The sequence below is a fragment of the Saccopteryx bilineata genome, chromosome 1 (assembly GCF_036850765.1).
Source record: "Saccopteryx bilineata isolate mSacBil1 chromosome 1, mSacBil1_pri_phased_curated, whole genome shotgun sequence".
Lineage (NCBI taxonomy): Eukaryota > Metazoa > Chordata > Mammalia > Chiroptera > Emballonuridae > Saccopteryx > Saccopteryx bilineata.
Window position 1 is genome coordinate 85,544,809 of NC_089490.1, and position 27,056 is coordinate 85,571,864.

General features: G+C 54.0%; 2 protein-coding genes across 3 annotated transcripts in view; one reads left to right on the plus strand and one right to left on the minus strand.

Annotated features, from left to right (window-relative positions):
• Positions 1 to 9,747: 9,747 nt before the first annotated feature.
• On the plus strand, positions 9,748 to 15,923 carry SHISA8 (shisa family member 8). The gene is made up of 4 exons (XM_066253072.1): positions 9,748 to 10,665; positions 13,254 to 13,387; positions 14,112 to 14,258; positions 14,481 to 15,923. The coding sequence occupies exons 1-4, from the start codon at positions 10,142 to 10,144 to the stop codon at positions 14,870 to 14,872; spliced, it is 1,197 nt and encodes a 398-aa protein (XP_066109169.1). The 5' UTR covers positions 9,748 to 10,141; the 3' UTR covers positions 14,873 to 15,923.
• Positions 15,924 to 17,609: 1,686 nt separating this feature from the next.
• Positions 17,610 to 27,056, minus strand: part of SREBF2 (sterol regulatory element binding transcription factor 2) — a 66,438-nt gene continuing 56,991 nt past the window's right edge. For both annotated transcript variants that reach the window (XM_066256741.1, XM_066256732.1), the window contains 5 exons: positions 26,080 to 26,212; positions 22,920 to 23,088; positions 21,577 to 21,762; positions 19,894 to 20,005; positions 17,610 to 19,383 (listed from right to left, as the gene is read on the minus strand). In XM_066256741.1, the coding sequence (XP_066112838.1) occupies positions 19,163 to 19,383; positions 19,894 to 20,005; positions 21,577 to 21,762; positions 22,920 to 23,088; positions 26,080 to 26,212 (821 nt within the window). In that variant the 3' untranslated portion in view covers positions 17,610 to 19,162. The remainder of the gene's footprint in view (positions 19,384 to 19,893; positions 20,006 to 21,576; positions 21,763 to 22,919; positions 23,089 to 26,079; positions 26,213 to 27,056) is intronic.

A 27,056-nucleotide genomic window follows, 5' to 3' on the forward strand; every position in this document is an offset into this window, starting at 1 on the left:
CCTCTCTTTGACTTTCTGTCTCTGTAAAAAATAAAATAAAATAAAATAAAATAAAATAAAATAAAATAAAATAAAATAAACAATTTGTACATTTTATATTGTGCACTGTTCTGAGTAGGGTGATGAACTTCTGCGTTGTCCTGCTCTGACCTGCCTGGGACGTGAATCATGCCTCTGGCCAGCGTCACCATGCTATACACACTCCCTACCCTTTTGTCACTTAGCCATCTTTGATATCAGATATAATGTGGGTATTCAAGTTACTCTTATTTACCTAATAATGGCCCCAAAGCACCAGAGTAGTGACGCTGGCAATTCATAGTGCCAAACAGAAGCAATAAAATGATTCCTTTAAGTGAAAAAGTGAAAGTTCTCTACTCAATAAGAAAAGAAAAAACAACAACAACTATATGCTGAAGTTACTAAGATCTACAGTCAGAACAATTTTCCTATCCATGAAATTGTGAAGGAGGAAAAAGAAATTTGTGCTCGTTTTGCTCTTACACTTCAGACTGCAAAAGTTACAGCCACAGTGTTTGATAAGTGCTTAATTGGGATGGAAAGGGCATTAAATTTGAGAGTGAAAGATGTGAACAGAAAACATGTTCCAAATGAAGGCAACATGTTGTGCCAGAAAGTATTGAGCCCATATAGAGACTGCAGACTCCCTGAAAAGAGTGGCCACATTCACATAACTTTTATTATCGTATATTGTCGTAATTATTCTATTTTATTATACATTATTGTTGTTAATCTCTTATTGTTTATTTTATCATGGGGACGCATGTATAGGGAAAAAAAACAGTCTATATAGAGTTTAGTACTATAATTGGTTTCAGGCATCCACTAGAGTTCTTGGACAATTCTCCCACAGGTAAGGGAGGACTGCTGTATCTGTTATTGAGATAGTAGCACCTTCTTGTACATAAATCATTGCCTGAGTCTGTTTCTAGAAGGAGAGTTATTGCAACCAAAGTCCTTGAGCTTTTTAAAAGCCCCTGTTGGTTGAATTGCTTTTTTGCCAATCTGGACTAGTTTATGCTCAGGACCAGGGATTATATGATCCATTTTGCTGATAGAAAAAGAGAGACCCAGAGAGGTGAAGAGATCTTGCCCGAGATACAATAAGTAGTGATGGAGCTGGGCTAGACCCAGGCTCCAGCCCCTGCCCCATCCAGAAAGTCACTGACCCAGGTACCCTCCTTGAGGGGCTGACTCCAGGAATTGAACCCAGGTTATACCTCTTTTTTTAAAAAAAACTTATTTATTGATTGATTTGAAAGAGAGAGAAAGAACACCAATATGTTGTTCCACCCATTTATGTACTCACTCACTGGTCGATTCTTTTTTATTTTTCTTTAAATGAGAGGAAAGGAGATGAAGAGACAGACTCCTGCATGCACTCAGACTGGGATCCACCTGGCAAACCCCATCTGGGGCTGATGCTCGAATTAACCAAGCTATCTTCAGAGCCCAGGGCTGGCTGCAAGAGGAGAAGAGAGAGAGAAGGGGGAAAGGGAGAGGAAGAGAAGCAGATGGTTGCTTTTCACATGTGCCTTGACCAGGGATTGAACCAGGGATGTATGCACACTGGGCCGATGATCTATCCACTGAGCCAACCAGTCAGGGCTCACTTATTGATTCTTGTATGTACCCTGACCAGGGATCAAACCCATAACCTTGGCGTATAGGGACAAAGGCTCAAACACCTGAACTATCCAGCCAGGGCCCCAGGTTCCACTCCTTGCTTTCATCACTACTCAAAGATTTCTTTCCCCAAATGGTCTCTTTTTGCAGTAAGAGGGATCCAAGATAGACTCTGGCAGAATTGATTATTGGGGAAGGAATGGAGGGAAGCAGCCCCTTTCCCCTAGCCTGTGTGTATGGCCAAGTTTTTCCTGAAGGAGGGTCTGGGGTGGGGCTGGCTGAAGTCTCAGTTCCTCCTGGGGCTTCCTGCAGGCACCTTTCACTTCCTGCCCTGCAGCCCTGGGCCCAGGGTGGGGGTGGAGAGGACCAGCTGGTGAAGCCAGGAAGGAAGGACCTGACACCTTACCTCCTTCTGTCTCAGCAAGGTTGGCCCTATACAACCCTTACCTTTAGAAGCTGGTGGCATCTCTCTGGGCCTGTCTCCCTATTTCAAAATGGAGCCTGAGGGCCACCCAGCTGTTCGAGATTAAAAAGGCCATATGGCATGTAGGGTCTCCACATAGGAGTACCTCCATCTCTTCTTCCCTGGGACACAGCCACTTCCTGCCCAGAGCACCTAACCATCAGCAAACCCCTCTGGAAAGTGAGCTTCCCAGCTGGTCTGAGGCTCTGGGCTCAGCAGTTACCACCCCATCACTCATCCATTTACTGCCCACAGATCACACTGGGTCCCTGACACACCTGTTTGTGCCAGGGACATTCTGGGGGTACCACGAGGTCTGCCTCAGGCCCCGTCATTGGGTCCTGGTCTGATGGGAGAGACAGCAGCACACAATAACAGGACAGGATGATCCATGCTAGGGTTAGGGAATGTCCCAAGCAGGGAATGTGACTAACCCACCACCTAGGGAGTGCTTTGAAGAGTAAGAAGTATGTCCTGAATCTGAGGTCATTTTCCTGATGGAATGGAGCAGAGAAATGACATTCCCGCTCCAGGGGACTGTGTGCAAAGATGTAGAGGAGAAGGGGTAGGAGGGGCATCAAGAAGCAGGGACTGTGAGAGGTCCTGGAGAATTAGGCAGCATTGCCCGAGTACCAGGACAGGCTGTGTAACAGCCTTCGCTGTGCTGTGCCTGCCACAGGCATAGCGGGATAGCCACCCTCAGGGAACCCAGGTGCTCCTCCAGCCCTATCATTAGGTGCCTCACCCTTTCCTGTCCCCTCTGAGAGGCCACCAGACCCCTCTGGCATTCCTCTGGGCGGAATAAGCTCCTATTTGCTCTGTCGTGAGTGGTTCAGTTTACCTAGAGCTGAAATCAGACCTCTCTCCAATTTGTGCCCCTCCCCAGCTGCTTGTTCTGACCCTGGGTCGCGGAGGTGTAAGAGCAACTGCCCAGGTCACACAGAGAGTCAGGAGAAACCAAGAAGACACAGACTCCCGCGTTCCGGCTGTGCTCTTTCCTGGGACTTTTAAGGTGGAGAAGCTGCCCGAGGAACACTGCACAGGTCCTAGTGCCCAGAATGACCTCTGGGCATCTCTTCACTCTTTTGAGCTGCAGAGAATCTGGGGTCCAGCCTCGACGTCCAGACGAATCCAGGATGGTGCCAGCGAAAGTCTATCCGAGCCGCTCTTATTATCAGCCCCAGTGGCAACTTGACTGACAACAGCTAGGCGCGGAGACCTAGGTTCCGGAGGTGATAGGACCAGGACAAGAGGCGCGGCCAAGGGCGGGGCCAAGGAGAGAGGCGGTGCCGAGGGACCCCAAGCCTCAGAGTTGCGGGAAAGGGGCGGGGCCAGGGGCAAGTAGAAGGGGTGGGTTCAAGGCCGTGGGCGGAGGGAGAATGCGGGAAAAGGGAGGAATCCGATGAGCCGCAAGAACAATGTCAAATGTTTGCTTCTCCAAACCTGGACCTCTGCGCTTACGCGAGGTCCCCGTCTCCACGCACCTCCCGAGCCAGAGGGGCCCGGACGCAGGGCATAGCCCAGAGACCTTGGGGCGAGGTGTGTGTGCAGGGCTCAGGACGCCTCCGCTGCATTCTCGGCTCGGAGCTGGAATGTTGTGTCAAAGTTGTGTCCCAGGAACCCGCAGGATAAGACTCGGGTGGACGCGCTGTGTGGCCTTAGCCGAGCCCTGTCCTCCCTGGATCTGCTCCCGTTCTACGGACTAGGTGGCCAACTCCAGACTTGCACATTCACTGGAGCCTTTGGAGGGTCCTGAAGGGGGAGACTTTTGGGGGTGCTCTAGGCAGAGGGATTAGCTGTAATGTCTGGAGCAGGACTCCCCGAGGCAGGGGAGGGAAGGGAGGGCAGGGCTGGGGAAGAAGGTACTTAGGGAACTGGGATAGAAGGCTGAGCCCCAGCTCCCAGTACCCCGGTCTACCACTCCCTCACGGCCTCAGAAGCCCGGGCATCCCCTCCTTACTGCAGGCAGCTGGAGCCTGAGTCACCGAGCTGCCTCTCAGGGAGACAAAGGAGCGTAAGGCCCTCCCCTTCAGACCCCCTTCCGGTACTGGCATCCATCTGTGCTGCTAGCTGGGCCTTCTGCCTACAACCTCTGCTTCCATCATTGAGGCAACGAAAGCAAAATGGGTTTGAGAGTGAGGACTTGGAGATTGTGAACCGCACCCAGCTTCTCAGCCCAGCGGTAGTGCAGGTCCCCCTGAGGCTTCCTGGATCTGAGTGCCTTTCAGTCAGGGACCCATTGGCTTTTCCCTGCAGCTCAGGGGAAGAGGTGCTAGCCACTCATTTTGCAGATAAGAAAACTGAGACCTAGAAAGGTTGAGCGGCCCTATTAGAGCAGAAGTTGCAATCTATGTTATTCTGACTCCCAAACATGGGATAAGTAGGAGCTCTCAGTGTGAAGACTGGAAAGGCATTCTAGGCAGAGAGCCCCACCTGTGGGAAGGCCCAGGGGCTCAGATAGGAGTCAGAGTGCATTAGATGTTGGTTAGGTGTTTAGTCAGGTACTGGGCTCACTGTCAGGGTGTGGGAACACTGCTCTGGGCCAGGGTCCTCCAGCTTCTCTTTCTGTACTGAACTAGCCAGAAGGCAGATTTGGGGCTCACAATGCAGGTTCCAGGCCAGACCCTGGCCCTTCCTGGTTGTATGCCTGTCATAGCAGTCACTTCCCCTTTCTGGGTCTTGGGTTTCTCTCTAGGAAATCCTAAATCCCCTGGGCCAGGGCGGAGCAGACTTGTTACCCAGCATCTAAACTGGGGACACTGAGGCACAACACAGGCTTTCCCTAATGTCCACAACTTCTCAGAACCCTGAGACTTGCACAGCCAGAGCTGGGCACTGAGTGAGGGCTCAACAGTGAGGAAAACATGTTTTCACAGGTGTATTCACACTGACACACACATGTATACACCCATGCCAATGGTTCAGGGAGTCAACCGTAGTCACACTAGCCCAGACATGCATGCTCTAGCCACTCAAATTCGTAAGAACACAGAGACCCACACACTCAAGCTGCTAGCACTGCCCTGGCTGATTAGTTCAGTTGGTTAAAACATCATAATCATTTGCAAAGGTTGTGGGTTTGATCCCCAGTCAGGGCACATACAGGAACAGCAGAACAGTCAATGTTTCTGTTTCTTTCCCTTCCTCTCTCTCTAAATCAATAAATTAAAAATTTTAAAAGTCCAGAAGAAAGATAAAAAATTAAAAAAGCTGCCAGCACTCGCAGCTGGGGGGTGGGGCAGGTGCCCTTCAGGCTCAGAGACACACAGCTCCTCTGCCCGCCCCATGGAGCTCACTGCAGATGCCAGGGGTTATTTTAAGCCTGGATCAATGGACAAGTTTTGGTGACACAGGCTTGGGGGGGGGGCAGAGGAGACAAGGGGAAAATGCTCTGGTGCTGTGCTGTGGAGGGATCCCAGGTCCAAGGAGGGCAGCCTGGGCAAAGGGGTCACTTCGAAGCCGGACTTCTCCATGTTTAGATCCCCTTGCCTGGCACATGGTTGGGGGCAGTGTGAGCTGGATGGATGGCCAGGCCCCAGGGTTCAGCCTGCCAGCTGTGGTCTCTATTTGCCTTTGTTCCCTCCGGCTTCCTCCCCCAGTTGTGTATTCATATTTTTTTTTTTTTTTTTTTTTTTTTACAGAGGCAGAGATAGACAGGGACAGACAGACAGGAACGGAGAGAGATGAGAAGCATCAATCATCAGTTTCTCGTTGTGCGCGTTGCGACTTCTTAGTTGTTCATTGATTGCTTTCTCACATGTGCCTTGACCGTGGGCCTTCAGCAGACCGAGTAACCCCCTGCTGGAGCCAGCGACCCTGGGTCCAAGCTGGTGAGCTCTTTGCTCAAGCCAGATGAGCCCGCGCTCAAGCTGGCGACCTCGGGGTCTCGAACCTGGGTCCTTCCACATCCCAGTCCGACGCTCTATCCACTGCGCCACCACCTGGTCAGGCTGTGTATTCATATTTAGAGAGCATTGAGTGGCTTGCATGGACCTGGCAGATGTGGGCATCTTTGGTTGTTGGCTGACCACTGAATCAGACAGCGATGGGGAGGGAAGTGTGGGTGTGGGAAGAGGTTAGACAACAGTCCCCAGGGGTGGGAGGAGACTGGAATCTGCTTCTTCATTAGACAAATGGAGATTGTGTGTGTGTGTGTGTGTGTGTGTGTGTGACCTGACCAGGTGGTGGCGCAGTGGATAGAGCATCGGATGTCTATGCAGAGGACCCAGTTTCGAAACCCCAAGGTTGCCGGCTTGAGCATGGGCGCACCAGCTTGAGCGTGAGGTTGCTGGTTTGAGGGTGGGATCATAGACATGACCCCATGGTCGCTGGATTGAGCCCAAAGGTTGCTGGTTTGAAGCCTAAGGTCACTTGCTGGCTTGATCCCAAGGTCGCTGGTTTGAGCAAGGGGTCACTCGCTCTACTGTAGCCACCTGATCAAGGCACATATGAAAATGCAATCATTGAACAACTAAGGTGCCACAACGAAGAACTGATGCTTCTCATATCTCTCCCTTCCTGTCTGTCTGTCCCTATCTGACTCTCTTTCTGTCTCTGTCAAAAAAGAAAAGAGAGATTGTGTGTGTGTGTGTGTGTACATATATATATGTGTATGTGCACATGCACATACACACACACACAGAACCTGATAGGAGTTAACATGGGGCGAAAGCTGAGCGGAGCACTCGCTGATGCCAGGATAGTGGGAGCAAGAGAGGGTTCTGGGCCCAGTCACCCTACCTGGGAAGAGGCCCCATTCCCAGGAAGCAGGTCTTTTAAAACATAGTGCCCAGCGGTAGGAAAAGCGTGGAGAATTGGTCCACCCTTAGAGCCCTGATAACATAGAGGGCAGCTAGGCAGAGTGTGTGGGGGCAATGATACAAACTGGATTGTGCCATGGATTCTATTTTTAGGAATACTCCCTAAGAGCAGAAAAGGATGCACCAGTAAATATGGCTACAAAGTTCTAAGCAGAAAAACAAACTGAAAGTTTAACATCAAAAAGTAAACTAACTGACTTGTGATGGCGCAGTGGATAAAGCGTCGACCTAGAAATGCTGAGGTTGCCGGTTCGAAACCCTGGGCTTGCCTGGTCAAGGCACATATGGGAGTTGATGCTTCCAGCTCCTCCCCCCTTCTCTCTGTCTCTCCTCTCTCTCTCTGTCTCTCCCTCTCCTCTCTAAAATTAATAAATAAATAAAAAAACTAAGCTTTAAAAAAAAAAAGTAAACTAAGGCCTGAACACGCAGTGGCGCAGTGGATAGAGCATTGGACTGGGATGGGGAAGACCCAGGTTTGAGACCCCAAGGTCACTAGCTTGAGCACGGGCTCATCTGGTTTGAGTAAAGCTCACCAGCTTGGACCCAAGGTCGCTGGCTTGAGCAAGGAGATACTCTTCTGCTGTAGCCCCACGGTCAAGGCACATATGAGAAAGCAATCAATGAACAACTAAGGTGTCACAACAAAAAACTAATGATTGGTGCTTCTCATCTCTCTCCGTTCCTGTCTGTCTATCCCTATCTATCCCTCTGACTCTATCTCTGTCTCTGTTAAAAAATAAAATAAAAAGGCAAACTAAGCCTGACCAGGCAGTGGTGCAGTGAATAGAGTGTCAGACTGGGACGCAGAGGACCCAGGTTAGAAACCCCAAGGTCTCCAGCTTGAGTGTGGGATCAGAGACATGACCCCATGGTCGCTGGCTTGAGCCCAAAAGTTACTAGCTTGAAGCCTAAGGTCACTGGCTTGAGCCCGGTGTGTCACTCACTCTGCTCAACACCCCCAACCCACCCACCCTCCATCAAGGAGCCACAAGGAAGAATTGATGCTTCTCATCTCTCTCCCTTCCTGTCTGTCTGGCCTTACCTGTCCCTCTCTCTGTCTCTGTTACAAAAAAAAAAAAAAAAAAAAAAAAAGGCATGTAAAATGTGACATATTTTAGTGTCTGTTGCCCCTGGTGATGGGATTAAGGCGATTTCATTTCATTCCTCATTTATTTTCCTTTTCTCAAAATTTGTAATAGTCTTTTAAATGGGTAGGGTCTTCCGGGCTGAATGGGAAGAGTGCTGAAGGAGACAGGAGCAGGCTGTCTTAGGCCAGGGCACTAGGAATCAGCCTGAGGTGGGTCCTGTTGTAGGGAGGTCACCCCCCCCTTCCTGTTTTGGCTCAGTAATACCTGAAATTAGCCTGTCAGCCCCTCATCTCAGCAACAGGACTTGATCCTTCTTAAAATGTAAATCCTCCTCCCTCTTTTCACACCTCCTCCATTTTTATAAGCTGATCCCACTGGCTGAGTGAAGAGAGAACGCAAAAGGGTGCAGACCCTGTGAGCCCAAATTCTTTTTTTTTTTTTAGATATTTGCATATTGCTTCTTTTTTTAATTATTTTTTTAATTTATTCATTTTAGAGAGGAGAGAGAAAGGGGGAGAGAGGGATAGAGAGGGAGAGAGAGAGGAGAGAGAGTCAGAGAGAGAAGGTGGGGAGGAGCTGGAAGCATCAACTCCCATATGTGCCTTGACCAGGCAAGCCCAGGGTTTCGAACCAGCGACCTCAGCATTTCCAGGTCGATGCTTTATCCATTGCGCCACCACAGGTCAGGCTGAGCCCAAATTCTTTATTTTATAGACACTAAAGTCACTCACTTCATTCATTCATTCAACATATATGGGGGAGGCCGGTGCTCTGTGGAGACACCGGGCTGAACTGAACCCTCTTGGTGTTCCCATCAGGACAATGGGAGACACCATATTGACGCTTGTCTCTTTGAAGGGGCGTATGATGAATCTGCTTCTCCAGGAAAAGTTTTTGATGTTAAGATGAGAAACAGGCAGAGAGAGAAGTAAGGCGCTGCTGCTTGGTCACATTCTCCAGTTAAACCCAACTTTGAAAAACAAGACCGAGCTATGCTCTCCGTCAGTCCAAGTTCCATACTCGCCCCCACCGCCTTGCCCAGGGCTTGTGAAAGAACCTGAGGGTCCTGCGGGGCGACTGGGCAGAGGGTCCGTCAATGGCCTTGCCCCCTTCTTTGGTGATATTTTTCCCCTCTTACAGCCAGGGTGGCAGAGCGATCTCGGGAGAGTTTCGGCCAGGACATGCCCATCGCTGCCATAGGTGTTGGGACACCGCAGGACCCCAACCCAGCGTCCGGGAGGTTCTGGGACCAGGGCGCGAGCCCCTGGGTTAACGCTGCCCCCCAGGCAGTGCGGAGGGGACCCATATTTGGCCCTGTACAGCAGCTTTGCTGGGGGTTGTCACACTTCTCTGTCTCGATCATAACTGCCGGAGAAGACCAGAAAGAGGCGGAAGAGTCGGGGGCGGCAACGACACTCCTAAGGCTGCTCTGTCTCCTTAGTTCCTTCACCTGTAAAACAGGCGCGCCCGCGGCGGTGCTAGCGTCCTAAGCAACAGACCCGAGGGCTGTAGCTGAACCCTTGGAGCGTCCAGTCAGGAGGAATAATTTGGAGAGGACTTTGGGATGGATCCCGTGAGGCGCCCCAGCTGTGCGGGCCCCGCTGCGTCCCCTCCCTCTCCTGGCGGCAGCCGCGCTCCTCCCACGGCTTTGCTTGCTTCTTCCCGCCCTCCTTCCCGCACTCCCTCCCTCCCCCGCCTGCCCGAGCCCGCGCGGATCCCGAGCCGCAGCCAGAGCGCGGGCAGCGCAGAGCGAGCGGCGGGAAGGTAACCTATCCGACAGCCCGCAGCCCCGCTAGGCCCGGGATCCGCACACCCGCTGGGCCAGGGGAGTAGTACATAACCAGGCGCAGGTGAGGACCCGCTGCCCAGCCCGGGGGACTGCCCACGGCGCGGACTGGCTGGCTCGGGTCCGAGGTGAGCCCAAGCGGAGGACGCGACTTCCGTCTCCGAGAGCTTCGGTCGAGCCAACCCGGGTCTGGGGTCCTCGACAGAGGCTGACGGCAGAGAAGGCATCTGTTGGGCGCCAGAGCCTGGGCAGCGGGCTCCGCGCCATCCCTGCGGGCGCTGAGGGAGCTGCGGCGCGCAGCCATGCGCCAGGAGCTGTAGTCCAAGGTGCTGGCCCGATGGAGCGGGCCAGGGTGCGGGAGCTGTGCTGTGGTCACGGCCCGCCGGGTCTCCAGTTCGCGCTCGGGCTGTTGCTGCTGCTGGCGCGGCCGCCGTCGGGCCGAGCGGGGGCCCCCGACGCGCTGGAGCCCGCGACACCCAGTACGGCTGCCCCGGCTGGCGGCGACCGCTGCCGCGGCTACTACGACGTGATGGGCCAGTGGGACCCGCCCTTCAACTGTAGCTCTGGCGCATACAGCTACTGCTGCGGCACGTGCGGCTACCGGTTTTGCTGCCACGACGGGCCACGGCGCCTCGATCAAAGCCGCTGCTCCAACTACGACACGCCGGCCTGGGTGCAGACTGGCCGACCGCCCGCGCGGGCCCGCGACATCGCCTCCCCCCGGGACCCGGGCCGCGAACGCAGCCACACGGCCGTCTACGCAGTGTGCGGCGTCGCCGCGTTGCTGGTGCTGGCGGGCATCGGGGCGCGCCTGGGCCTGGAGAGGGCACACAGCCCGCGCGCGCGGCGCACGGTGACCAGGTGAGCGCGCACCCGCCGAGTCCGGGCGGGAGATCCCCGCACATCCCCGCTTGGACCGCCCGGCCTGTTTGGTGGACGTCCCCTGGTGACCCTTCACCCTTCGCGCCCTTCTCGGAACTCTGGTCCTCTTAGCAGCCCCCCTCTCCTGGTTCTTCCTCCCAGTCTCTGTCTCCAGATCTGTCTTCCCCTGCCCCTCCCCCACCACACACTTCACAGGCGTAGACAGCTGATACCACACTGTCTCCCCTTGACCTTCGGCGAAGCTGGGTGCTGGGACGCCCTTCCCCGCGGCTCCTGCCTACTCCCGAGTGGGCGAGGAGGGTTGGTCGCCCGACAGAGGGCACACTGTCCCAGCTCAGGGGAGGGGGTCCAGGGCCAAACCCCACTAGCGCGCGGTAGTGTTGATGTAGTGTTGGCTATCTTGGATCTGGAGGAATGGAGGGGCTGGGGCATGTTCTGTAGCTCCTTCGGCTCTCTCCCTCCAACCACTCCCCTATTTTCCCTCCTCTTTGTCCCTTGCATAGCTGTGACTCAGGCCTAACCTTTTCTTGGGGTTTCAGACAGCCTCCCCAATTCACCCCACTCAATACCCACAGGCTAGGGCCAGAGTCTCCTCTGCTTTTGTAGAGAGACCTAGACAAGTGCTAGTTGAGTTCTGAGCTGTGTTTAAAGTGGGATGCACAGTACCCATGTTCTCTTCCTCACTGAGTTAGGGACTCAGGGATTCTGTGTCCTGACCATGGAACTCTCACCCATGCCCCTACATTTATATGTTCCAAGCCACCCTCATGTCCTGGGGTCCTGGCCCTCCTCATTTACCTGGGTCCTCTCTCCCTTGGGCATGTAGGCTGCTGACACTGTATGTGACAGGCTGGTATTTAGAGGTGACAATAGAGAGAAGCCCCCATGCCTGGGTGGGCCAGCTATGGATGCTTTCCCCCTTCTAGACCTCAGGGACAGGGAATAGGGAATGAGTACTTTCTTGGCACCCCTAGTCTCCAGACCATTTAGCCCACCCCTCTCAGATAGCTTCAGGGCAGAGCTGGGGCTGAAACCCTGGCTTCAGTTTCTGTGTTGCCTTTGTGATGTGGAGGCTCTTGACCTGGGTCCTGGATGCTGCAGGGACAGGGCCTGGGCCTCTTAAGCATGGAGTCCCTCATGCTGGGTGAGGAGGAGACGATAGTGCATGCCCTTGACCAGAGTGGGGCAGCAGGAGCTGAGGGCTATGATAGTATAGAGGGGGTGATTGGGACAGCCTAGCTGACACGTTCACTTTGAACCTACTTCATCTGCACAGGACTGGAAAGCAGTCTGGGTGGTTTCAGGAAGAGCTGGCCCACCCCGAATGTGCTATGTGGCAGGAATCCGTCCTTTCCTCTTTGAGCTTCAGGCTCCCATGGGCCCTGACTCCCTTTTCTCCTCTGGGAGACCTGAAACCCAACTTGAGTTTATGTGTGGAGTGTTGTAAACCCCTATGCAACCCCCAAATCTCACCTTTAATTCTGCAGTGTTGAGATAGATGGTAAGAAAAAGCTTCTCAGAAGAATTGGAGGGGAGCTGGAGTATGTCTCTAGAGAAAGTCTGTGCAAAGGCCCAAAGACATGAAAATTACTCAGGTGTTTGAAAGAGCTGGCTGAGGGGTGTTTGCCCAGAGATGAGAACACAGGTGGGCAGCTGAGGAGTGGGCAGGGCATGAAGGTCAGCTCAGACAGGCACTAGAAGGCTTTCAGACCCTGCCATATTACAACCAAACCCTGCCTGTCCCAGTTGTCCCACCTCGAGCATGCTTCTTCATGAATCAGGTTGGGGCCTCTCATTTGGGGCCTCAACCCCAGAAGGAGAGTCAGACTGAGCTAGGAGAAAATTGTGGGTTCTGGGTGCCAAAGGTAGCTGAGCTGAAAGCTGGGTCTGGCTGTCTGCTAGAAAGGCTAAGTCAGATGCTGTCACAGCTGGGTTGGGGCTGAGTGTCCTGGTACTACCCAAGGTCACAGAGCCTTTGATGCTGGGCTGCCACAGGGGGATCTCCCGGCTCCCCTTTCCCTCATCTGTCTGTTCTCCATTCCTGTGCTGGCAGCTATGTCCCAGGACCCAGCAGAAACCCTTTAGGCTTCCTGGAGGAGGGATTCTGGTGGGGTTTGAAGAATGTGTAGTTTTATGGGAGGGGGTGGAGAAAACGATATTGTCAGCAACAGCAGCAGCCGTAGGAGCAAGGCCCAGGAGACATATATTCATAGAACTTGTGTTGAGAGAGGAAATTCAAGTTGGAGGGTCTTGGATAGTGGACTCCAAGAAGGGAGTGGGGGAGGAGAATTTGGAAAACAGGTGGCTCTGGTTACACATCACCCCATTAGAGTTTCCTGACCTGCTATGGGAAGTGGCCATGTTGGGGCCACAGGTTGTGCCTGGAAAGGGAAACTAGATGTGTAAGGTCAATCACAGGGGAGCAGGGAGGCCCAGAGGTTGAAAGAGCTGCCTAGGGCCATACAGTGAGGCACAGTGCCCAGGGGTTGGCGTTTGATAGGGCAGGGCCAGGCCAATGGGGAAGGAGGAGACTAGGAAGGCTGTTTCTCATCCCTCTTTCCTCACAGGACATTGACAGAACTTCTGAAGCAGCCAGGCCCCCAGGAGCCACTGCGTCCACCTCTTGGCCCACCTCTGGGTAGCTGTGTGCAGGTGCAGATGGGTGATGGCCTCCCCCGAGGCTCCCCCCACAACAGCATAGGTGAGTAGGCTGGGAGGGGGGAGGACCTACAGCACAGGTCCTCCCTTATCTGACACGGGCCTGGGAGCAAAGGAAGGGGTGCGCTGAAGGGCAAGAGGCTCTGAGCAGATTGCTTTCCAAATGGAAATAAGTTGTCCCCTCTGCAGGTGTGTGAATGGACTCAGCTGGTCAGCTCCTCTTGGTAGAGAGAAACCTTCTGAGGGGTCCTGCAACCTCCAGCCTCAAGGACTCTATAAGGAAGGTTCCAGATTCAGGGGTCCCTGGCTCAGGTTGTTGTTCTAAGGTTTGGCTCAGCACCCTGGGGTCTGCCAGGCCAGAGTCTATGGCCTCCTACAGGTCTTTACCTCCAGGCTGGAGCCTCCCTCTTGGCCTCTTGTAGAGGCAGGCTTGACTCCCCTATGTGAGTTCTAATCCTCAGACATTCCCTCCATCTCTGCCAGGAGCAGGTCCTGGGACTCAGTGCCTGGCTCAAGCTGAACATGCTGGCCAGTCATCCAGGAGGTTAGCACCCGCTCAGGCCTGGTTGCTATTCGTGTTTTTCTGAGCCAGGCCCTGTCCTGGGCGCAGGAGATTTTTCCATGAAGACAAGTTCCAGTTTCAGTCTCGCCCAAATAGCCACCCAACCAAACTGCAGTTGGGACGAGGGCTGTGAAGAGAGGGAGTGCAGGTGCAGTGTCCTCCATTCAGCGGGCTGAGTCTCATCTCCCGCCCACCCTGGCTCTAGACAAGAAACGCCACAACAACGTGCCCCTGGGAACAGCGACACCAGGACCCTCCCGCGGACCCCGGCTGCAGGGCGGAGGCAGCATGACGCTGCAGCCCGACTATGCTAAATACACCACCCTCAAGGTAGCCGCGCTCAAGGCTTCAGGTGAGTGGCCGAGTTTGTGCAAGTAGCTCCGGGGCCACCGGACTTGCAAAGACCCCAGCTTGAGGCTCAGCGCGCCAGCCAGCTGCTGCATGGCGCCTATGCCTGGGCTGTAGCCCAAACCCTGACCAGGCCAACTGGCTGGGACCCCTAGCGGGACCCAGAGCCGGGCTGTGGAAAGCCGCGTCTCCGACGGCTTACCCCCGCCCCGCCCTGTCCCCACAGAGGCCTCTCCGCCGGACTTCTACCAGCATTTCCCAGCGCCCGCACCTGTCCCACTGACCTTTCCAGTGCGGGCTCCGCGACCCTCGGAGGACTTGCCGCTCGACGCCTGCCCCTGGGCTCCGCCGGGCTATGCGCCCCACGCCGGCCCTGCCCCGACGGGACACCGTAAGGCCTGGACCGCCAGCTGCTCTGCTCAGCCCGCACCGCGTGGCCACCTGGTGGCTCAGGCCTCCCCTGCTCCCTGGCGCTCTGGCCACATGCACCGGCGCCAGTTCAGCGTGGAGAAGCTGCCCGAGGCCTTCGGCCCGCAGCCCCCTGGTCTTTACCGCTGCGCAGGCCGCGGACCCCGGCACCTGAAGAGCACCAATAGCAAAGCTGAGGTCACCGTATGAAGACCGGGATGCTGGTTTTCTGAAGTATCGCATCTGCCAGGGATGCGAGGGGGAGGGGCGCTGTCCCCGTAAGTCCAGCCCATCCACCTGCCCCAAATGGTCTGGGGGGTCTTGGAGCCTGCAGGGCTAGGAAGGGATCTGTCCTCGGAGCCCTAGGGCCTGGTTCCTCATGTAAATAAACCCTTTCCTGTGGCTCTTACCCGAGAATAAAGGAGCCCAAGCTTGGTTCTAAGAGGGACTGATGGCAGAGGCATAGGTCATTGACTGCACAGACGGTAGTGCAGAGGGCACAGCATGCACAAGGGCAGAGGACTTCCTGAGAGCTATCAGGTCTGTTCTAGAAGCCAGGGAGAAGCGGCTGAAGGGGATAGTCAGGGCTGAATGCCAGACTTAATGTCCACACTAGTGGACTTGTGGGAGAAGGGCATTTAGGCCCTAGTCATCTTGAGGGCACAGGTGAACACTAGCTGACCCATGCCCCTTAATGGAGGTGAGCACCCCCTCCAGCAGGTCACCACCCTCTATGGCTCCAGTTGGCTGAGGTAGGCTGATCCTTACTGACATATTCTGGCACTGGGCCAGCCCCTGGCCTGCAGGCCACCTGGTCAGCTTGGCCCAGAGCCACCCTCCAAAGGGTGTGGGCAGTGGGCCGGGTGGACAGCTGGTGCTCAGGATGGCAGAAGCCTCCACCCAGTAGCTACTCTGGAGGGAAAGGGAATGGGACGTTGAACCTGGAACCTTGGCAGTGCTCCCACAGGGATGCTCACACCACTCATGCTTGGCACTGCCAGCGCTCCTCCTTCCTACCAGGTAGGCTCTGCCGTAGCCCAGGGCAGTGCCAGCAGCCTATATGCATTAACTTTCTGTGACAGGCAAAGGAGGTTGAAGGGTGGGCAGTGACCCTTATGTGACCTCAATAAAGCCATCCAGTTGGACCTCTTTCCCCTGTGTACCCCCCCCCTTTTAGAGACTTTATTTAGAGAGGGAGAGAAAGGGGTGGGAAGGGGAGCGGAAAGCATCAACTTGTAGTTGCTTCTCGTATGTGCCTTGATCTGCCAAGCCTAGGGTTTTGGACCCTGCGACCTCAGCATTCCACCGCACCACCACAGATCAGGCGGCAGGCATGGTATACCGTTTTAAGAACAATGGCCACCATTTGTTGCTGTGTCTTTTATTTAATTCTCATAGACGCCCCACGGGTATGTGGCTTTACAGATGAGAAAAACTCAGGTTTTGAGCCCTGAGTAACTTGCCAAGGTCACCCAGCTGACTCCAGTTTAGGACTCATCCATATTCTCCTGCCACAGTGACCCTGATGGTGAATGGCAGGCAGTGGGCAGTCAGAGGAGCGAAGGTTCTGAACATGTGTCTTGGTAGGGAGAGGCCCCTCCCTGCTTTCAGGGTACAAGCAGTCTCAGACCTTTCTCCCACTGACTGGGAAGCCCTGATACCCCTAAACCTACCAGTTCTTTACTACCAGATAGTCCACCTCTGTCTCTAACGGCTGCTGAGGAAACCAAGGCCCAGAAGCCACAGGACAGAGCAGAGCCTAGAGCCCATGGTCCTGCCTGCAGTGAAGGGTCCAATGGTTTGTTGAGGAGACAGCTTCATACTCTCAACCCAGAGTGGGGGTGGGGTGCTCTGGGGCCTATCCTGCAGCTGTGCAGAGCTGGGGGAGATAGGGTGGGTACTGAGTCATGTAGCGGCCCAGATTCACAAAAAAGGATCAGTCTTCTGGGCACATTGGCCACCCAGGATCACCCACTCTGGTGACGCAGGCCCTGCCTGGGTTGTGCTGGCAGAGGTGGGCTCTACTTCCCTGCTCCTTCGAAGTCCCAAGAGCCCTAGATCTCTACCCCAGGGGGTGAGGGTGTGGCCATGGGCATGCCTACCACTGGAAACGCTGCTTTAATAACTGGCCAAGGATCAGCTGCAGCTAGGCCTCTCCTGGCTGCTCTTGCCCTTGGGACAGTGTGGCCTGCTGTGACTGCCCTTCAGAGAAAGCAGTGGCTGAGAAAGCTGAAGGCACTGGGCACACCGCTCAGCCAGGCCAGGTGACCATGAACTTCAGCCCCAGGCTCATTACCACACGACTTCCTTTCTACTTGGCCCAGTGCTCTCCCTTCCTCACCACTGTGGTCTGTCTAGCCCCTCATTGGTCTCACAAGGCACTTACCATAAATTGGTACATTCAAACCAGCCAACAAACCTATGGGGACAGTAGCCAAAGACAGGGATTGTCATCCCCATTCTGCACATGTAAAAGTAGAGGCTGAGGCGACATCCTGTCCAAGGTGACCCAGCTGGGAATTAGAGGAGCTGAACTTGAATGTGATCTGGAAGCCAGTGAAATCTCCTGGCTTACCGACTCTAGGGAGGATGGAGAAACCAAGGGCCGCGCACTCAGTAAGGGATGAATGCAGAAGGGCTTAGCACCCCAAATCCCAAAGAACTGCGGCTGTCAGCCAAATAGCCACTGACCCCCATAGCACCACCCCTTTCACTCAGGCCGTCCCAGACCTGGCTGGAGTGTGCGTGAGACAGCCCTGCTGGAAGGAAGGGGCAGAGTGCATGGGTGAGGGAAGAAGCTCCATCTGAATGAAGTCTCTGGCGCCTCTCAGGCAGGAGGGGCTGTCCTTCATCCTTCTCTGGCCCACGGCCCACTGGAGGCCAAGCCACGCAGCTACCAGGCTAGTCATCACAGCAGTCACACCAAAGACCCTCACACACCTCGTCCTGGGTGGTACCAATCTGTGTTTATTGAATAACCTACATTCAGGACATGGTGAATGATTCCACAGCAAGGCTGCCATAGGTATATCCCTCTTTTCAGTGAAAAACCACCTCCTCCCACCCCTAAACAATGAGAAAAGGCACAGTATATACACATGACACAAGGGCTGATTTACCCCATAGCCAGGGGGCCATAAATTATGGCAAGGGGGGAGGGGCAAGAGAAAGAAAATGGGCAAGGTCCAAGCTGACCTGCTCTGACCTGTATTCAGCATCAGAGGAACCCCTGCTGTGTGCATGCCCAAATTTGTGCTGGGCCTCTGTCACTCCCTGTCTAACCAGCCTAAGGGGTGAGAAGCATAGGGAGGGAGGGGAGGAAGTCCATTTCAGCCTCCCAGCAGGCTCTGGGATGCCAAGCAGTCCTCAGGCCCTGGAGAAACAACCTCAGAGGAGGCACCAAGCCTGGGAATCTAGGAAAGTGGGATCACTTTTCCTCCCAGGAGCCCCAAAAAGGCAGGGGGCCTCATTCCTAGTGCCTGCCCCCAAAAAGGTGCTTATCACTAGGGGCTAATCCCTACCACCCTCGCTTATTTTCAGGTCAAGAATTAGGAATAAAAACAGACCATGGCGGTAGGAATTGGGTGTGTGTATGTGTGTGTGGGGAGGACTGAGAACTGATGCTGAAGGTCCAGGTCCCCAGTTCCAGTAGGTGGCTTCATCTCTCCCAGTCCCTGGGCCTACCCTGAGCTTGGGCTGAAATCCCAGGGGGTGGGGGAGTGGAAGGAACAGGACAATTAAATAAGATACCATTTATTTTTAAAAAATTAAAAAATAATACCAACATTATTTCATCCATTCCCAGGCCTGCCCCCTGCCCTCCCCATAGCCTCCTCAGGGCTGGGCTCCCTTCCTTCCCTGGCTGTCCTGTGTAATAAAGAGAAAACAATGAACAGGCTTTGTCAGGCACAGGGGAGGGGACACAGACTCGGAGAGAAAGAGATGCCACAGCAACTTAGTCCTGCATCACGGCAAACCCAAGCACACTGATATAAAAACATTCATATAAAAAAGAGGGAGAGGGCACGCTGGGCACAGTGCCAAGGGTGAAGTGCTCTAGTGCCCTGAGACACATGTCCCCCAAGGAAAGCCTAATAAAAAACAAGGAAGCAAGAAAGGGGGCGGGGGTGGGAAGAGACAAGAGAAAGAATCTTGGGAGGACTGGAGACAGGCTAGGCAGCCTGGGGTTACCCTGCTGCTTTCAAGTCAAGGCACCCCCCAATTCCTGCCCCGCTCTGTCTTTCCTCTCTCAGGCCCACTGGGTCCTGGACCATTGGCATCTACCCATATCAGCTACAAGGGGCTTTTGCCCAGGGGTCCATTGGCCTGAGGTAGACCTAAATCCCTAGCAGGTGACACCGCAGAAGACAAGGCTCAATCCCATGTCCCAGAGGGAGAAGGGAGAGAGATTGAGAGGCAGAGAGTGGAGGGAGAGAGACTCAGAGACAAAAGGACAGACAAAGAGGGAGGCAGAGGGCCGAGGCAGATAAGGCCCAGTGGTCAGGAGGCGGCAATGGCGGTGCCACCGCCCAGCTTGACAATCATCTGCTGGCAGTCGTTGCAGGAGCGCCGGTCACCCACCTTCTCCAGTGTACGGGCTGCCTCAGCCAGTAGCACTGCCCGCTGGCCCGGGGAAGAGAGGAAGGAGAGGGGAAGGTGGCGGCAGGCCAGCAGGATGGCGGTGGCCCGCTCTCGTTGGCCAGGCCAGGCATCTACCTCTCCTGTGGGAATGAGGAGACGGGTGTAGAAACCATTCACTGAGAGCCCGCTTGAATACAGGTGCGACCCCAAGGACTTGATGTGTACTTGTTTATTCAGTCCTCACATCCGCTCAGGGACATGGGTCCCAGCGTCCCTTCTCCTTGTTCACAGACGAGATGAAATGACTTGGCCAGCATCACACAGCTGTCATCTGTGTGGGGCCCTGAGAAGTAGCCCCTGTGGTCTGGTTCCAGGGCCCATGCTACTCTGGCTCCTGCACTGGAATCACATCCCCAGCCCCCTTCACCACTCCCGAGGCTGGGCCCCCAGCAACCCAGTCCCACAGCTCTTCCCTGGCTCTCCCTTCTACCCCGCCCAGCCCCCAGACAACCCACCAAGCCAAGTCTTGGGCTTTTTCATTCTTATATCACCTCTGAGAACACTACTGAAAGGTCACTACAGGGCTAGGCGCCTCCTCCACTCAGGCAGCCTTACACCAGGCCTTCGGGCTGGGGTGCTGGTGGACTCACCATGCTTGGTGTTTGAAGCAGTGTGCCGCCGCAGGCTGTGCTCCAGCAGCTGGTGGGTGCGGGTGGGGCTGGCTCCTGCCATCAGGCGCACAGTGGCTTCATGCAGGAACACCTACAGAGGCGTACGGGAGACAGTCAAGTCTATGCCCCAGTAGGTCCTCTCTAGCCTATGCCCCAGTAGGTCCTCTCTAGTCTATGCCCCAGTAGGTACAGGTGCCATTCCCTGCAGCATCTCATCCGCCACCTGATGACACCGCTTCTCTCCACGCTACCTTGCCCTGCTCACCCTGTGAAAGCAACCGCTGCTGTCCTCACACTGACCTGATACAAGCCAGAAACCTGGAGGAGTGGCAGGATCAAGGAACACAGCACAGGCGAGCTGGTGGGGGCAAGAGCGAGACAACAAAGGAGGAAGAGGCAAAGGGCTACCAGTGACAAAGACAGCGCTGCCACACCTTCTAGACTTGGAAGATGAGTAACTGGGGTGGAGCCTCAAGTCCTTGGAGGCTGCCTCCAACTTGAAAATATTACAGAAGGTGAAGCAGGGACAGGAGGGATACAGGGGGTCAGCTGGACTGGTATCAGGTCCAGGGTCCTATTTTCTCTGTTTCTTCAGAAAGAAAGAGTTCAGAATGTTCCCAGGTGGAAGCCTGCAACTCTTCTGTAAATATGAGTCACGAGGTGGGGGTGGAGGACCAGGCCCAGGTCTCTAATTCTTTAAAATCCAACGTTCTTTTATACCTCAATATCTCAGTGTGGAGAGAGTCTCAAGTGCCACCCAGGGCGATGGGAGAGCCAATGCAAAGTTCTAGCAGGGTTGGGGCTGGATGGAAACGGCACTTCCAGGGAGGCCCCTGAAGCCAGCCATGCCCTGAGCAGACTAGAGGACCACAGAACCCTGGGGCACACTTCCTTTTTCCAGTAGGGATGGCTCTCTGATGACTACATTCTGTCTGCTGTGTCTGTCCTGGCTTCTGGGCACACAGTGGGTACAGTGTAACTCTGTGAGGGTCCCACAGCACCCTTGGGTGAGGGCAGCTCACTCTGAGCCCTTCTCCTTTTTTGTGCCCTTCCCCCTCCTGACACTCTGGCCTCCTCACTTAAGTTTTTGAAAACAATCCCGGCAAAAATATGTAGGGTACATTATTCTAACCATCAGTAAGAAGAAAACAAGGAATGATTTAAGTCCACTAAACCCAGCCACACAACTACCCTCTCCAAGACCTATCTTGGGCCCTGTGGCCACTGTCAAAGGGATGTGATGTGGAAAGATCCAGGCAGCAGAACCCAAGCTCCCAATGGCTCAGAAAAAGGGCTAAGTGCAGTTATAAGGAGATTCTGTCACTGACGACAGCTATGACAGCCAGAGCAGAACTTCGTTGTGTCTTTCCCATCCCATACTAGAGGGGGCCAGGAGCACGCCCTCCCATCCCAGTCTTTGATTGTGAGCCCTCTGCCCCCGTCTGTGAGCCCTTGTGTCCTGCTCACCACCACACACTAGGACCAGGCACACAGCAGGTACTCAACCCACAGGAGCTGAACAAAAGGACACATGGCACCCAGCCCAGAGCTTGACAGGTCAGCTGGGTGACCTCCAAGGACTGACTCCTCGACCCCATGCTGGTGCCGTGCTAGGCCCTGGGGACCCCAATCTGCCCTCCCCACCAGATAGCTCAGTCTCACCTTGCGGTAGGCTGAGCAGAAGCTGTGTGCCAGCCTGCGCAGGCTGCCCAGGTCCCGCTGGAAGCCGGCCAGCTCAGCACCTGATGCGTGGTATGTCTCACCCAGGGCCTGGCTGGCTCCTGCCTGCTTTTGCCAGAGTGCAGTGCGCAGCGACAGTAGCAAGTCAGAGGTCAACAGCTGGACTACCTGTGGGGTGGACCACGGGGGAGGAGACAGGAGATGAGCCTATTGCTGGGGCAGTGATCCCAGCTCCTACCCGGTCCTCCTTCCCAGCCCAACACTTGGCAGCTCCATGACGAGGCCACTCCACTTCAAACACAATCTGGCATTTCTAAGAGGGGAGCAGAGGGGAGCATTTTCGAGTGGGGCAGGCGCCTGGGGCTGATTCTGAGAGCCGTAGGATGGATGGGGTCTCCCTCTTCTGGGACCATTCTTTCACACAAAGCTGCCACTCAGGAACATAGCCTCAAGGATGCCAGCAGCCTCTCTCTCATTCCCCAAATTCAGCTGAGACTATTTGGTTCTCTCATACAGACAAATACAATGGGAGACTGGCAGAGAAAGGGACAAGGGAGTGATGGCTCCCTCACAGGCCTTTGGCCTTGAGCCTATTCAGCACACTGCCTGTCCTGGAGGGCTGTCATGCTGTCCTGTTCACCCAGTGTCCTGGGCCACTGGCAACCTAGCCACATGGGCCAGCCTGGTCACCGCAGGCCAAACTCCAGGGACAAACTCCCAAGATATACTTCACCCCTCCCTTTCTAGAATGAAACCCTGCTCCTCCCGGGGAGCAGAGAGTGCTGCGCTTCCAGCCGTGTGCACTCCTCCCTCCCCTCTCCTGGGAGGGCTGGGCCTGGGACCCAGCAGTGTACTTGAACAGGGCTAGGTGGGAAGTCTCTCGAGGACTGGGCAGGCCTCCGTGATGCACTGTGGAAACATTGCATGGGTACCGCCAGAACATGCAATGCAACTACAATGCACCACAGCTGCCCGCTGGGATGCTGTAGCGGGTCTGCTTAGGGTGTATGTGCACGTGAGGGGGGTGGCCACTCCAAGGCTGGCCTACAGGGGACCAGAGGGTTGTGCCTGGGGCAAATGCAGAGCCCTGACCAGCAAGATCTGGGACTCAGACAGTCTAGGAAAGATACAGGTGAAACATCCCTGCTCCCAGGACTAAACAGGGAACCCATCTGGGCCAATTGGCTGTTTTGGGGAAGGAAGCTGCTTGTCTGGTCTCTAGTTTGTGGACAGCCCCACAGGCTATGTATACTCAAGGTGGGTTAGAATAGTCTTACCCACTACAGCTGGTACTTCTTGGAGGAGCCAGACAAACCCTCACTTACATGATTGAGGGTGGGATCGCAGGTTGCACCACTGACGTTGAGGCTGTTCCACAGGTGACCACTGGCCCTCTCACAGTGGAAGAAGGAACTCTGTTGCCCATCTGCCTTCCCAGGGAGTGACGCATGCATAGCTCGGCAGGTGTGGAGGATAGCCTTCACCAGGGGGCTCCTGGGTGGTAAGAGGGAGGCAAGATGAATGAGGCCAGTACATGTCACCTGTGTAACGTGAGAAGGAACCTGAATAAGTGACCACTAAAACCCATACTGCCGTGACACGTGAGTCTACCGACTCAAATGCTTCCACAGTGGTTCCAAGTCCTCAGCTCCAGATCTGAAATGCTAGCGCCGGGCAAGGGTGGGCAAGGGTGGATACCCCACCCCTACAGCACCTCTTTCAAGCACTCACTTTCTAGTTAAGAAGTTGGAAAATAAACCCATTAAATGCTGAATATACAATGGTGGGCAGTACAGGAGCCATGATGGAAGGTCCCACAGAGATAAAGAATAGTTAAGGATGTCCTCTCTGAAAAGGTGACATCTGAACAGAAACCGGAAGAAACTTGGGGAGTGAGCTGAGTGGATTTCTGGGGAGGAGGGTTCCAGGCAGAGGAGGAGCATGAATGTCTGACGCATGTGAGAATATTCAGGAGCCAGCGCGCTGGAGAGGAAAAGCGAGGGAGTGGAGGAACAGTGAGTTGTGGGGTCAATCATGGTCAAACAAGGCTCTTCCTAGCCCAGCCATAGCCTGTCTCCTATCTGCCTCTGATCCTGCTCTGGGCTCCAAAAAACCAGAGAGCAGCCCCTGTCTCTCCTTCGTTTCTCTTTATCTGGAATACCCTTCCACCCTTTTGCACTCACCTCTGAGACTTGTTCTACCTGCTGGGCCCTCTGGTCTGCCTTCTCCTGTCCTGCCGGTTCCACTTTCTGCCCTCCACAAGCCTCCTCTGGCTGCCCACTGAGTCAAGTCCTTTGTGCCTACCTCTGCTCTCCCCCAACATCAGCTCTTGGTTTATGGGCCTCTCTCCCTCATCTGAGGCTGCATGAACTCTCAGAGGACGATCTGCCTCTGGCCTAGAACCACTCCCAGTGAAGAGATATGCTGGCTGCTTCACAGAGGCTGTCACAACAACCCCCACAAAAGAGTGCCTTTGCAGGAAAGGTCACTGACTATTTGCTTATGACCTTAACTTGCTATCTTGCTCACAACTGCCTGTGAGAGCCTAGAATGCAGCCAACACCAAGGAGGCCCTCAGCTAAGCATTTGCTAAATGAATGATGGAACTGTGGCAAGTGCAGGATATATCAGAATAGGGCATGAAACTCAAAATGGGGCATGTGGCCAAGAGGGAAGGATCAGAGATCCAGGTGCTACCACCAGGACTACGAAGCCACTGAGGATGGTCATTCAAACAATCTGTGCCTCAGTTTCTTCATCTATTGAGTGGCCACAATATCACTTGCTGCTTCCTATGGTGACAAAGTGCTGGCCTCATTATTTGTTTTTTGTTTGTTTGTTTTTTCTTTGCATTTTTCCGAAGCTGGAAACGGGGAGGCAGTCAGACAGACTCCCACATGCGCCTGACCGGGATCCACCAGGCATGCCCACCAGGGGGCGATGCTCTGCCCATCTTGGGGCGTTGCTCTGCCTCAATCAGAGCCATTCCAGCACCTGAGGCAAAGGCCACAAAGCCATCCTCAGCGCCTAGGCAAAGTTTGCTCCAGTGGAGCCTCAGCTGTGGGAGGGGAAGAGAGAGACAGAGAGGAAGGAGAGGGGGAGGGGTGGAGAAGCAGATGGGTGCTTCTCCTGTGTGCCCTGGCCGGGAATCAAACCCGGGACTCCTGCACGCCAGGCCGACACTCTACCACTATGAAGGGGGAAAAGACAGATTAAGAAAATAAGTTGTTGTTCTACTTATTTATGCATTCATTGGTTGATTCTTGTAAGTGTCCTGACTGAGATCAAACCTGCAACCTTGAAGTATTGGGAGGATGCTCTAACAACTGAGCTACCTGGCCAGGGCCATTTGCCTTGTTATTTATACCTGCTCTCTAAGAGGCTATTTCCCCAGAAGCTAGTATTAAACTCTCTGGAAAAACTTAAGTTCTTTTCATAGAACAAATTGAGAAGAGGATGGGGAGGCTGGGTTGGGGAAGGGTTCCCATAGCGTCATTATCCTTGAAGAGCAAAGAGACCCCAGAGGTACTGAATTCAGGAAGAAAAAGTGCCTGCTGAGGGACTCAGCGGCATGCTGGGCTCTGTTTCTTAGAAGCAAGATGATTTTAGATCATTTACCTGGCAAGTCTCAGACTTACTGGCTGGGAGACACACATGGGGCAAATGCTAATGCAGGGCTTGGTGCAGGGTGGGTGCTCACTGGTTGGGAAGCTTAAAAATGGGTTACTTAAATGAATTTGGGATATTAGACCCACTTTAGGGAACCTGACTAGACCTACTTTTCTCAGCTCCCTCTAGCCCTACTGGTTAAGAGTCTGCTTGACAGGAAATGCTGCATGCAGCCTTGGCTCTGAGGACCTTCCTTGTGGGGTTTTTGGATCTTCCCTCTCAGTCAGGGACACTCAAATCCGGTCAGAAACTCCACAGTGGGGCTGCCCATCACTACAGGCCAAATGTCCATGGGCAAAAGAGTCCCTACAGAGGGATGAGGGATGTCAAAGACTCTGGCTATGGCCATACTAAAGGCCCTTTGAATGAGAGGGCTGGTGAGGGGGTAGGAGAAGGCGGAAAGGATACTAGGGAAGGATCGTTGGGCCCACATAAGCCCTGAGCTGGCCATGAGCCATTACCACACTGCCTGCCTCCACCATGAGCTTCTGAAGATGCTGGGAGCCCCATCATTCTCCCTCCCTGTCAGCCTGTGGCTCCATCGAGGCTGTGGCTGGAAGCCCCAGAAATACTGTTGGTAGCTGCTGAGATGACACACTCAGACAGATGAGCTTGCCAAGCTCAGTTTCTCCGTGGTGTCCTAGTCCTTCCCCTCACTATTTCTCCATCTATCGTTTGGTCCCCAGTCTGCCTGACCCTTCAACCTGATGGCCTCCCAGACCTGCTTCCTCCCACTAACCGAGACAAGTGAATCTGACACACCTAGCATTTGGGATCCCTCTGGAGAGAAATAAATGGTAAAGGAGGCTTACTCACTCGGTCACTTCCAGGGCCTTGGGGACACGCTCTACTTCGGTAAAATGAGCACGTACAGCCACGTCGTCTCCCTGGAGCCAGTTGATGGCCACAGTGATTGCAGATGTCCACCAACGACAGACAATGTCTGGACCTGGGGTGAACAGTACCAAACGTCCTTCTAGCACCCACAGAAACCAGACGTGTGGTGCTCAGCCCGCTGGCTGCCCTTAGTCCCCATATGGCATATGCTATCTTTTTACTTTCCAGTGACAGGCCGAGGGCTCTGCTGCCCTCACACATTCCTGGTGGAAGTACCACCAACACCTTTTGGCAATATGTATCAAAAGTCTTAAAAAATGTTTGCTCTAGCTCTCAGTTCCTGAGATTAGCATTAGAGAGCAGAGCAGAGAAAGGCCATGTGGAAGAGGCCAGGAGAAGCAGCCAAGATGGCAGAGTGCTGAAGGAAAAGCCAGTTTGTGCAGAGTTTGTGCAGGGAGAAGGAAGGAGTTGGGGAACAGAGGTGAATAAGTCTGGTGAGCTAGAAACCTTTGATTCTAGGAAACTTGGATAAGTCAGTAGCTTTGTGAGCACTGAATGAGTGGGTTTTGGAGCCCAGTGTGTGTTTTTACTTGACCGCTGGGTGCAAACTAGGATTAAAGATTATGGCCCACCAAAAAAAAAAAAAAGGTTTACTCTATTAACCTGGTAGTCTATTTTAGGCAATCTATTACAAAGAAAATGGCCTAAAATTAAGGAAAAAAGTTTAATAAAGATGTTGCATTATCTAGAAGTAAAAGCTGGAAACAACCTGAACTTCCAATGGCCATTACAAACAGTGCTTCCAAAGTAGCTGCAGGAACAAGCTCATGTTAGAACCTTTTAAGTCTCCTTCTCTGAGGCTTAGTTTTCTCAACCGCAAATTTGTGATACCAATGGTTTTGAGATGCCAGTAGGACAGACATGCAAACAGAAGGCCTAAGAGCGCATTCTAAACT